This window comes from Myotis lucifugus, unplaced genomic scaffold (assembly GCF_000147115.1).
Source record: "Myotis lucifugus unplaced genomic scaffold, Myoluc2.0 scaffold_251, whole genome shotgun sequence".
Classification (NCBI taxonomy): domain Eukaryota; kingdom Metazoa; phylum Chordata; class Mammalia; order Chiroptera; family Vespertilionidae; genus Myotis; species Myotis lucifugus.
In genome coordinates this window covers 721,951-735,543 of record NW_005871299.1, presented here as the reverse complement: position 1 = coordinate 735,543, position 13,593 = coordinate 721,951, and the positions used below count along the sequence as shown (strand labels likewise).

Genomic DNA, 13,593 nt, shown 5'->3' with positions numbered 1-13,593 from the left:
GAAATTAACAGGGGAGTGATAAAGTATAGGTAAAAACAAATGGCTCTAAGAGAAAAGAGGAAATGGCAGATTAATTCCAACTAGAGTTAGGTAGCAAATCAGGAAACTTCATAGAAACGGAAGCACAAAAAGTCAGCATACTTGAATTCTAGTTTTATTTTTGCCTCCACCTTAAGCACATCATTCAATCTCCACCAGCCTCATGCCATTGTTAATATTTAACAGGAAAGGAGTGAAAGGGAAGACCAGATAGACGCATGCCCAGTAAGATCTCTCTCTCTCTCTCTCTCTCTCTCTCTCTCTCTCTCTCTCTCTCTCGGCTCTCACACTCCTGTCTTCTTGGGACGCCTGCTGCAGGGGTCTGCGCTCCCTGTGCGGCATGGTGCAGGGCCATGTGGGGCTCCACAGATGGACTGATAGGCTTTAATCTGGCCTGAATGCTGACCCACACCTGGCTGCAACATGGAAGGGAAACTGGACACTGGCCCAGCTTCTGGCTCCGCTGAAGTCCCAGCTGCCTCTCTCAGGACTGGCTTGGGAGAACTGGGACATGACAACCCAAGGAATATAACTCTGTGCTGTGGAGGCTTCTGAAAATGCCATTTCAGTGGCTCCCCAAGAACCCCACAAGCAAGAGGGTTCCCACTCCTGTACCCCTGCGGCAGCAGGCTAGGCTGTCCTCCACAATCCTTAAAGTTCTGCCCTAGCTAGTCTGGTTCAATGGATAGAGTGTCAGCCTGTGGACTGAAGGATCCCAGGTTTGATTCTGGTCAAGGGCACATGCCCAGTTGCGGGCTTGATCCCCAGTGGGGGGCCTGCAGGATGCAGCCAATCAATGATTCTCTCTCCTCATTGATGTTTCTCTCTCTCTCTCCCTCTCCCTTCCTCTCTGAAATCAATAAAAATATATTTAAAAAATAAAAACATATTTTTAAAAAATAAATAATCCTTAAAGTTCTGACAGAGTCTAATTTTGTGAGCAGTTTGCATTTGAGATAGGCATAGAAAGATGGGTTTTATTCTAACATAGTCTAGAATAAAGGATACAGAAGTCGATCCCAGAGGAAGGCAGTGTGTGAGCAAATTCACAAGTGTCTGGCCATTTTCTGAGAATGAAGAGCCTTCCTGCCTCCTGTGACTAGAGGACCCTGTCAGAGGGCAGTTAGCGATAGGGCTGCAGAGGTACTTTCAGGAAGATTACAGAGGGCCTTGGATGTTATGAAGGTTTTTTAAATAGCCCAAGTATAATGGAAATGATTAACGAATCATTGAGAGTCACTGAAAATCAACCTGGAGCATAACAATTGGAACAATTTAAGTGAATCAGAACTACAGGCCAGGTAATCACTGGCTTTATTGCATTTGAAAAGTTAGGAAAAAAATTGGAAGGTAAATGGAGTATTCCCCCCCCCAAAAAATAATGGGAGAAATAATCAAACCTTCTGAAATTCTTTTTTCATTCTTAAAGAACAATGTTGCAGAATAACAGAAAAGAAGCTAGTTTAGGATAACCTTCCGAACACAAAAGAGGTAAAGAATAAAATGTAATAAACAAGACAATTTGATCATCAAAGCTCCAAGTTTAAACACTTATATCAAAAATAATTTCACACTCACATAGCCTCACATGCAGACCTTAAAAATGCCTTCAACTTGCAACAATGTTTACTGGTTTGCAACTTCTCCCTTTTTTTTTTTACCACACTAGCAATGTCACATTGATGATACAGCTGATGGCAGTGACTATTAGTGACCTTAAGAGCACAGCTGGGTTTCTATTTTTATTGCTGTGAAAACCTCTTTTCTTCACCTAAATGATTCCTTAAAGGCCCAAACTAAAATCTATGTAGTCAAGGCAATTTGTATTGTATGTCTGTGTAAATATCTCACACAAATAAAGCCAGCTTTTAAAACACACATACTCCCTTCCACACACATAGACACACATACTCCAAAATATGTATAGCACATATATAGAAACCCATCTGCAACCTACCTGAACTGAACAACTGTGCTTTGCTCAAGTTCAAAGAACCAGTTAGGGTTCTACAAAATCACCTCTTTTGGCAACACACTTCTCCTGAAGACCTAGTATATATAGATGATTGTAAATCACTTCTGACTTGCTAAAAAATAAAACAAAAAAAATACATTTACAAGATATCAGTGAACAATTCAATTCAAGCTTTGAAACATTGTCAATGAATATGAAGGACAGAAAAGGGCAGCAGAATTTGTTTCTCTTGAAGAGTTTTAGCTGGCTATTTGCAGATAAAAGTATTTATCTACAAATAGGCAGATTTATGAATATAGGTAATAGCAGAATCAAACAAATGCTTAATATTCCTAATGCAGTTGACGTTGAGTAAATAGGACTGTGTACCATGAACTTTGGCAACATGGCTAGTCAGCAAGCACAAAAGATTCAAGGCTGGGGATCTGCCAGAGAAACAGCTTAGCAGTGGCTGGGAACAAGCTGCCGGGAAAATTCCATGAGTCAGAGAGACAAAGGAATGGTGTGATTTCTCTAGCCATTCTCCTCATTGTTTATAAATCAAAGTGGAAATACTTTCAGTGAAAATAAGGACTCTATAATTTTATGCTGGTGAAGGCTTGGTCTGTTTAAGATGTTGGAATGTGTTGAAGATAGTTTGACCAAGTGAAAAAGTAAAAATGTAAAATGTTAGAATACGTATCTTTTTTTCTGTGTCTCAGAGTGTTTTTGTATTTGTCTTTTCTTAATCCATTCACTATTTTCACCCAGCCCTACAACCTTCCTCGCCTCTGACAGCTGTCAGCTTATTCATAATCAATGAGTCTGTTTCTATCTGGTTTGTTAGTTTATTCTGTTCATTAGCTTCTGCATATAACTAAAATAATGTGGCAGTTCTTTCTCTTTCTGGCTTATTTCACTTACCATAATGCTCTTCAGGTCCATCCATGCTGTTGCAAAGAGTAAGATTTCCTTCTTTTTCATGGCTGAGTAGTATTCCATTGTGTAAATGTACCACAGCTTTTTTATCCTCTGATGGATACTTGGGCTGCTTCCAAATCTTGGCTATTGTAAATAATGCCGCAATGAACATAAATAAGCATGTACATACAGATTTTCTATAACTTAGACCTCGAATTTCATAAAAATGTACCAATGTGCACTGGTTAGCCTAATTCTTTCTAAAAATGTTAAAAACAAAGGCTGACTGGCAGGAATTCAAAGCTGGCTATGATAATAGCAGCTCATAAATTAAACCTGATTCTACCAGTCTGAGAACTGCTTATCTCTATATATAAAAGCCTAAGTGACCATCACAACCGAAGGACGACCAAACAGGCTGCATGGGGCGACCAGGCCTGCAGGGGGGATAGTGAGGAGCAACCAAACGACCGAGCAGCAGGCTGAGTGGGGCAACCAGGCCCACGGGGGGGAAAGGTGGGGGCAACCAGACCAGTGAGGGGGGCAGTTGGAGGTGACTAGACCAGCAGGGGGGCAGTTAGGGGCTACCAGGCAAGCAGGCAGGTGAGCAGTTAGGAGCCAGTGGTCCCAGATTGTGAGAGGGATGTTTGACTGCCTGGGGATCAGGCCTAAACCAGCAGTCGGACATCCCCTGAGGGGTCCCGGATTGAAGAGGGTGCAGGCTGGGCTGAGGGGAACACCCCCCCCCCCCTACACGAAATTCATACAATAACGGTGTTTTGTGTAAAAGGAATTCGTAAGTATATATATCGGTGCCCCGGCCACATGACAACTATGCTACTCAGGCATTCCTCAACCCCAAAGCCAAAGGGGAAGCAGAAGATCTTGAGGGTCTAAGTACAGGAGCTTGCAATGTCTACACAAACAAAGCCCTTCCCTCAGAAGGCACTGTGCCCCAGATGTGAAAAGTCCATGAGAAGACATGGTTTGTGCAGTGTTTTTAACACATCCCATCGTAGGGCCTGGGCCATATGATTGCCCAGGAAATAGTATAAAAAGGAATAATGATTTGATGTTATCTGTGCTGAGACTTGCCTGATTCTTCCAGACACCACATCCAAGGTTGTACAGTCTATTGTAAAGCATATCCTGTTCTAGGGCTCTTCCACTCTCCTAATCTCCCCCAAGTATTTAGGCAGAATTAAGCAATACAAAAAAGTGTGGGGGTCATCTGAGGTTCTGGGTATCTCCTCCACCTACTGATGGGGTTAAGAGGCAGATGTCCCCGAAGAGAGGACTCAAATATCTGTGGAGCAAACGCCTCCCACAGTATGTAATGAAACGGAGTTTCACTGTCTTTTGGATAGAATCAGTGGTGCGTGATTTCTGAGAAAACTAATGTGCACTGTATTTTGAATCCACATTAATCTCTTTTATATGGTCTAGTCTAACTTAGGTATAAATAATTCGCTTTTTCATTAAGGCATAATCTTCCTCAGTAAAATGTAAGTTGAGGCCAGTTTTTACTTATGGAAGCAAAGTTAATGTAGCTTAAGTAACTCTACCTAAGATTGCAACAAGAATCTTAGCAGTTTGAGTAATGAACTTGAGTAATTTAAGAAAATTGCCTAGGCAAGTAATTGGTATTATACCAAAACTAAATATTTCACAGTTACATTGGCTTTTGCCTAAAAATAAAAACTGGAGCAATACAAGGGAAAACTGCCAACACTGAAAATAATATGCAGCAGCTGTAAGTAATTGGGGGTGATAATTATAATTAGACAAGATGTAAGATATGTGTTAAAACACAGATGGGATCTTCCTGTTGACAACTGGGAGAGATCCCAAAGGCCTGGACTCCACACCTAGCCCAGGCCCTTCTGCTCCAGGCCTGGGAGCCCTGCCAAAACCAAACACAGCACCAGATCAGCCCTGGAACCACTTCTAAAGGCCATGCACCGCACTCTTCTCTTCGGGGAAAGACAGAGGAAGGGGAAAGGAAGAGGTCATACTCCTTGCCTTCAAGGAGCCTGAAAACCAGGAGAATGGCCAAATATCTAACAGTACAGTAAATGGCATTAAATAAAATAAACCCAGAAAATGAAGAGAATACATATTTTTGCAGATAACTTGGAAGACAGTTTGTATAGGCAGAGAAACATTGATTTCTTAACCAAGTGTAGATTAAGATTGAAGTAAAATATGCTTGTTTCATGAAAAACATCTTAAGCTAAAGAGAAAGCTCTATGGGGACAGAGGCCACTTCTATTTTGCTCAGAGAATGCCTAGCACATAGCACACATCCAATTTGCTAAATGAATGAGCAGATTCATTCTGAGTGTGTGTGTGTGCTCCCTCTCCTTTCCTCTCTCTCTCTCTCTAAAATCAATTTTTTTAAAAAAGACAATTAAAGACATAGTAGAAAAGAAATAGAACAGTTTCCCTCTCATACACTTTGTCTTAAGAGTAAAAAAAAACAACATAGGAGCAACTAATGAAGTATTTTATAGAAGTTGTCTTGAATTAGATAAATGCATATTTAAGAACATTTTTCCATATTCATTGTCACACACATCTATTGAACACATTTATAAAAGATACAGATGCTCACATTATAAGGAGGAATGTTCCATGACTTCCATATGCTTTATAGACCAAAGAGAAAGCTATACATTTACATATATATATATATATATATATATATATATATATATATATAATAAATTTTAAAAGAACTGTTTCTGAAATCAGGAATAAGAAGACTAGAATTTCTTATTAGAGATATTAGGGGGGGCCTCTTGGAGGAGGTGGTATTTTAGATCTTTAAGGATGAGTAGGACTTTGATGCATAAAGAAGAGAAATAGGAAGGAAGACCATTTAGGCTTAAGGGTATGGAGTGTGCAAATGACAGGGAGTAATAAAAACACTTATGTGTTCAGAAAATGGTTCGTGTGACTGGAGCTGAGTGTGCATGAGTTTGGATAAGTTGACTAGAGCCAGATAACAGAGGCCCTGAATACTGAGCTACAGAGCCTTGGCTTCCCTCAATAGTCAGTGGAGACCCCTGAAGGTTTCAGGCTAACATAGTCTTCTACTCGCATCTGCTAGTACAGTCAGTTGGTCACAAGATACCCAAGCAATTATTTAAAACTTTCAGCTAACCTCCCCTGCTCAAACTTCTCCTAAGGCTTCCATATCACTCAGAATGAAACCAAAACCCTCACATGTCCTATTCCTCCTAATTTTACTTAGGATGAGAAGCAGTATGATATTCTCAGGCAACTAAAAACATGGCAAAGAACATACAAAAGATATGACCACCCCAAAGGCACAGTTGGATGTCTCCTAAGAAATTCAGATGTATATTAAGGGCCATAAGTTTATCTATACTCCCAGTCTCTTGCTGAATAAGGATGAGGTACAAAGTTGGGTGCCTGCTCTTCCATTATATAGGCTGCCTCAAGATCTATTTCTTGCTCAAATACTGAAGGGAGGTATTCTGACTCTGTACAAGTCTTAGAAAGTAAACAATGAATGGTGAAAAGCAATATTATTCTGGGAAAAGTGTTCAAGGCATTGTACCTCCTTGTAAGTTTATGGTGATAGTTTGGGAAATGGACTATCAGTATTCAATAAATATTATTGAACATTTACTAAGTATCAGACTCTGTGTTCAATACCAATGACAAAGATGCATATAATAAATCTTGGCTTGACATTCTCGGTCTAATGAAAAAATTGATATGTAAATATGATGTGATTGACATGTAAATAAGATATCAAAAATGATGCCAAATTAATTTGGCAAGTGGGATTTTATAAAGAGTTTTCTCTTTTAAAGGAGAGGATACTTGAACTGGGTCTTGAAGCTAATTTCTAATAACTAATTACTAATAACTAACAGTTATTTTCTGTAATTTCTTAAGATTTCCTATAATTTCTTATGTAGCTGATTGGGATTTAACATGCCAAGCAAATCTAATTAGTCCAAATAGTACTGAGACTCCTAAGTTTAGTGCTATTGGTCTTGTGCTCTAAATCACTGAGTCAACAAGTCACACACACACACACACACACACACACACACACACACAAACAAACAAACAAAAATAAATATCCGTCAATGGAACTAAGGTTATATAGTAATAGGATACCCCAAGTCAATGAACCCCAATGCCACCATTTTTTACAGTGAGATATACATGTACTAGCATGTGTATATCATTGCATTTTGTGAAAAATAATTGTATTTGTATCTGCTGCCTAGACTACTCACCTCTACCATGACTCTTTGGAGAGCCCTCTCATGTTTGTTCACTATATATATTCTAATGTTCTATATTTGATTTTTTATTTATATATTCAACTAGAATGAACCTTTCCTAGAGTGGAGATTGAGTTGTATTAATTTTTAGCTGTGTTCAATTCCCAGCACATGAAAGATGTTCAACATCTACTTAAGGAGTATGAATCATGATAGATGACTTGGCATTAGGTAATTGACCTCACATTCCGTTGACTACCTCCACTCTGTTTTTTGGCCTACTAATTGTCAATAGCTATTCTACAGTTCATTTCTTATAGTAATTGCATGCTAACAATGCAGCAACAGGTTCCTACTTTATTTTAGGACTAACAGAAGTATTGCATTCACAAGACTAAAAAGTACATCAATATGAGACATCAATGGACAAATATATACTCTGTTAGTTGCAAAGTAGTATTTAATTTTTAAATATATTATTGATATACCTTTATCTAAGACAATAGGAGACTGGGTAGAAGGTAAAAGCATGTAGGGAGAAAAGATGGCATTGAAGGTATATGATAAAAAGGAGAATATAGAGTACGTATGGCCATATATGGAATTAAGGAACAAAAGAACCATGTTTATCATATTAGCCTTTGTATTCCCAGTACTTTGTACAGTGCCTGGTACCTAGTTCAGTACCTATTTGCTGGATGACTGAAAGAGGTGTATTGAAGATTCTCTAGCCTGTAGGCAAGTGGCTTGCCTTAGAACAGCGGTTCTCAACCTGTGGGTCGCGACCCCTTTGGGTTCCGCAGGGGTCGCCTAAGACCATCGGAAAACATGTATATAATTACATATTGTTTTGTGATTAATCACTATGCTTTAATTATGTTCAATTTGTAACAATGAAAATACATCCTGCATATCAGATATTTACATTATGATTCATAACAGTAGCAAAATTACAGTTATGAAGTAGCAACGAAAATAATTTTATGGTTGAGGGTCACCACAACATGAGGAACTGTATTAAAGAGTCGTGGCATTAGGAAGGTTGAGAACCACTGCCTTAGAAGAGAGTCCTTTTATAAGAGAAAAATACCCCCTTTTAATTCTGACCTATTTATTTATTTAACTGAATTGTTCATTCAACAGACATTTGTTAAGCATCTACTAGGTACCAGACTTTGCCAGACTTTGTGTCTGGAAACATCAAAATAAATAAAACATGAACTAGGAGAGTTTACAATCTAGTAAAATAGATTATGTATAAATATATTAGCAGTGCAGTGTTACAGTTGTATAAAAAGAAATATATATAGTGACCTAATGACACACTAGGGTAATCTACTCAGCCTGTTGAAGAAGAGGAGATTTAGAAAAGATTGCCCCCAAAATGCACTTTAAAGTATAGATATGGAGTTTTGAGGGCCCTTTATATTCTACCCACTTAATGCACTATTTAATTAGTCAAGATAATAAAATTTTATCTTTGTTATACATGCTTAGTTTTTGAGATTTATTTCTTATTTATGAAATCATTTTATATGCTTTGTTTGTTATTAGTCTTTTACTGCTATACTGGTTTGATTGCACTCAAGATTCTTTAAAAACCACAGCAAAAATAATCTGAAATAGCTGTCATTGAGAAGGCAACAGACCAATTAAATATTTATTTATATTTTAAAAAATACAACATCTTTCTAAGCTTGAACAAGAGAAAGTAATTTAAGGAGTTTTCTGGTTTTATATTAGACTTGTTATATATCAAACCTTTGTCCAATGATAAAGATGTATTTTCTTCATAATCTTTTTATTCTTTAGGACTCATTTGTGATGCAAATAGAAGCATTAAGTAGTTGATTTTGCTCTGTGTTTACTAAAGAGTAGTAATCTTAGCCCTTGAATCTCATTCACCTGGAACCAACAATTGTAATGTGAAGAAAACTTCCCACTGGCAGGGTCCAATGCATCTGTCATCCCCTCTAATTTCTTAGAGGTATAAACAAGGCAATTTATTCTTCTTGTAACGTGGAAATATAGTCTTTGGTGAAAGTTCCATTAAAACTACCTGCTGGTAATTCAAATTCAGTGACTAAAACTGCTTCCTGGTTTGAGTTACGGATTTGGCAGTGAAATAATATATTTTTATTACATTATTTATTTTGTATTAGAAAACAGTGCTTGAAATCCAGGTTTCATTAAGAAAAAGTAGTTAAAAGTATGTTGGTGAGGTTTCTTTTATTATTGCTGTTATAATTATTATGGTAAGTGAGAATCAGTCTCAGGCAAGGCTGAGCATGTCTGTGACATTCAATTTCTGGAACACAATTTAATTCGCATTCAAAGAGGTAACTATTCTCTTGTGAAATGAAGTGGAATTCATTCAGTAGACTCCCAAGTGTGGTCAGTCTCTGGGTGAAATCTCTCAGTAAATATTCAACATGTCTGTTAGCCAGGTACCACATGAGCTTCTCATGTAGAAAACAGTGATCTTTCTAATGTGTAAATAAATGTAATCATATCATTCAAGAGCTCCAAATTCTTCAAAATTTGCTTTATTATAAAGAGCTAAACTCTTTTCTTTATAGTTAAGATCATTCTATCTGCCTAGAGTCCCAGTTTTAATTCCCTCTGCTTCAGGCCTCCATTTTCATGGTGCAACAATACTAATCTACTTTTAGATCCTAGAATATATGTTGTGCTCTCTCTTTTCCTCATGCTTTTGAATATATTGTAACCTCTACCCAAATGACCATCCTCTATGATAAAATTCTCTGTTAAATCATCCCTCCTTTGCACAGACAGATTTGAATACACAATTTTCTGTGCCATTGAAGTTTGCACATGCAACTCTGATATTTCTAGGGTTGTATTATATTTTTGAATATCTTTCTTCACTGCCAAAAACATTGTTGGAAGAGAGAACTTGTTTGTTGTTCCAGCATTTAGTACAATATTTTACCAGTAAAAAAGATTTACAAATATATGTGCAAATATATGTATAATGTCACTTATATGTTGAATCTAAGAAAGCTGAACATATAAAAATAGAGAGTAGGTTGGTGTTTACCAGAGGCTAGGGGTGGGGAAATTTGGGATTGTTGTTTAATGGTATAAACTTGAAACTCATCAAGAGATTAAGTCCTGGAGACTTAATGCACGGCATAGTAATTATAGTCAACAGTACTATATTATAACCTTAAAAATTGCTAGTAGACTAGATCTTAATTATTCCAACCACAGGAAAGAAATGATAATTATATGATATAATAGAGGTGTTAGCTAACACTATGGTGGTAATAATATTGCAATATATAAACATATGAAATCAACACTGTTGTACATCTTAAACTTACACAATGTCATACGTCAATTTTATTTCAATAAAAATATGTTTTTGAAAAACATGCATGAGTGAATATTGTTCACTACTACAAATATTAACAATGCATATAAGAGGAATAATGTTAGCTGTGAAATAGTAAGTATTTAGCATGAGTTCAGCCCAGTGCAATGTGTTATTATATGTACTTCATCTCCAATTCTCACTGCAGCCCTGCCAAGTGGATTATATCACTTCTGTTTTTTTCCTTAAGAAAAATGAGGCTCAGAAAGGTTAGTCGAATAGGTCACACATTGTCCTACAGCAGAAACAGATGTGAACCTAATTCTGTCTGACTCCAATACCAGGGCTCCCCCCAATGTACACAGCTGCCTTTTGATTGTCGTTAAGATCCTGAAAGACATGAATTAGATTTTGATTTAGTCTTTCTCCATTTCTTTCCAGCTCCAAGTACAGCCCAGTATGGAATTACCGGGAGCGCCGACGTTCTTTTCTCCTGCTGGTACCTTGTGTTGACACTGTCCTCTTTCACCAGCATATTCCACCTGAAGAATGCCATTCTACAATAAGTTTAAAGACCCATAAAAGGCTCTTAAGAATTCTCTGAAAGTGCTGATGGCTGGATCCAATCTGGTACAGTTTGTTAAAAGCAGCGTGGGATATAATCAGCAGTGCTTACAAGGGGATGATCGCCTTCTGTAGAATTGCTCATTATGTAAATACTTTAATTCTATTCTTTTTTTGATTAGCTACATTACCTTGTGAAGCAGTACACATTGTCCTTTTTTTAAGATGTGAAGGCTCTGAAATTACTTTTAGAGGATATTAATTGTGATTTCATGTTTGTAATCTACAACTTTTCAAAAGCATTCAGTCATGGTCTGCTGGGTTGCAGGCTGTAGTTTACAAAAACGAATATTGCAGTGAATATGTGATTCTTTAAGGCTGCAATACAAGCATTCATTTCCCTGTTTCAATAAGAATCAATCCGCATTTACAAAGATGCATTTTTTTCTCTTTTGATAAAAAAAAAAAGCAAATAGTATTGCCTTCAGATCATTTCTTCAAAACACACACATATCTAGATTTTTCTGCTCGCATGATATTCAGGTTTCAGGAATGAGCCTTGTAATATAACTGGCTGTGCAGCTCTGCTTCTCTTTCCTGTAAGTTCAGCATGGGTGTGCCTTCATGAAGTATTTCTCTCTTTGCCTTCGACTAATAAAAACATATTGCCAAACCCTACAATTGAAAACAAAAATAAACTATAATGATAAAGTTAAACCATATCTGATCTCTAAAGAGTAAAGTAGCTATAGGACTATAAAAATCTCTTCATTACCAGTGGGGTTTGTGAAATTTGCCCCACAATAACTCAATTTTGTGATGAAAAACAATTTAATTAACATAATACAGGTACCTTTGACATATGATTTATTTCAATGTAGCTAAATATTAGATCCACTTTGGGAAATAATTCCCTTTAAAATGGCAGCACAGTCCAGCCAATAGATTACCCAGCAACCCATCTTTTCTTTTCACCATTCCAAGCCAAAATTGCTAGGATGATTTTTCAGAAAGGACACAAATTCCAATCACCTAATATTACCAGACTTGGTAAGCACTCAAAATTAATTTGGTTCCGTGGCAGGAGAGGTGGTATGAGAAGGTGCTCCTGTTGACTGGAGCATTTTGCATATTTTTCATCTGAAAACATCACTCAGTTGATAGTTTGGGATGCATGTTATATAAAACAATTGTTCAAAATATATTACAACAAATGTTTCATGCTGGTCTGCAGCAGATCAATCCCTGAAATAACTAATTCTGTAATAAATTCTGTAATAATTCTCTATAGCCATGTCAACCCAAACAAGTAAGGCCAAGAAAAAAATATTGCCATATTTTATCTTTTTTTACATGGTATAAGGATGACATGATCAAATGAAGACAAGACCAGTGATGAGAATATCTTAAGATATTAACTATGAAATTATCATAAGTATTAAATTATATCACAGTGAAAACTACATTTTTTAAGGAAAATGCTGTTACTTTAAGAAGTAGTTTATATTACAGGAATAGTTTGATGGTTTTATTCTTTACTAAAAAAAGGCCATAGCCTTGAAAGTCATTTTACAAGTTTGATAAAGTTACCAATTTCATTACACCAACAGAGATTTCTGCAAATAGTCAGTCCCCTTTGAAAGCCATAAAAACACCAAAAACTTACTAATAAAGATAAATACAGGAAATTCCATATAAATTATACATATTTAGGATATCTAATATTTTTTCCCAGAAAGGGATAACTTGGAAATTGTGTTTTTTTCCAAGTAAAATTAGTCCCAAAGTACACCATAAATCTATTTTAATTAGAAAAATGAATCCTAAATGAGGAGGCATAAATATACAATGTTTTCACAAAATGGCAATAACATGGCATGATGCTATTAAATTTACTCACTAATAATTTATTACATTATTTTGACTGATGTATTAAAAATGTTCTTTTAAATACATACAACATTCTAACTTTGATTATTATTGACTTGATTTTTTAAAATATCCTTTGTGGAATTTGGGAGCAAATTACAAAGTTGTTTTTGTTTTTGTTTTTGTATTGCAGCTTTAAAGTGGCACACTCCATAATAATCTACTTACTAGAAATAGTGGTGCTACCACAAAAGTGTTAGCCATCAGTATCAGTATCATTGTTTGGGAGAAAGAAACAGATCAAGAATGCATATTATACAGTGACCGCTTTCCTAGAGTTAAAAATACCTCCTCTTTGTAAGGTTTGTAGGGTAAATGTGAGGTAAATCGAGACATAAACTATGGATGAACCAAATAATTAGTTCAAAGTGTTGTCATGATTCCAAATTTGTGGAGTCTGGTGTTATTACCATAGAATGTGACAGAAGTACAGTCATAGCTCAGTAGCTATATGTATTTGCCTTTATGTTAGAAGAGACGTTCTTGAGTGGTATTTTTAAATAGAGGAGGTATTCACTATGTTTTTCTGTATCACAGCAACATTCCTAGTTCCTAGACCCCTGGACAGAGTGAAATCATGA

The 13,593-nt window shown here is 36.5% G+C and overlaps 1 protein-coding gene across 2 annotated transcripts in view; it reads left to right on the top strand.

Annotated features, from left to right (window-relative positions):
- The window catches only part of NEGR1 (neuronal growth regulator 1), an 840,835-nt gene extending 828,441 nt beyond the window's left edge, over nucleotides 1-12,394 (top strand). Inside the window, exon 7 of one of the 2 annotated variants that reach the window (XM_006098886.3) lies at nucleotides 10,961-12,394. In XM_006098886.3, coding sequence (XP_006098948.1) covers nucleotides 10,961-11,085 — 125 coding nt within the window. In that variant the 3' untranslated portion in view covers nucleotides 11,086-12,394. The remainder of the gene's footprint in view (nucleotides 1-10,960) is intronic. The other variant, XM_023762561.1, reaches the window with a different exon arrangement.
- The last annotated feature ends 1,199 nt before the right edge of the window (nucleotides 12,395-13,593 follow it).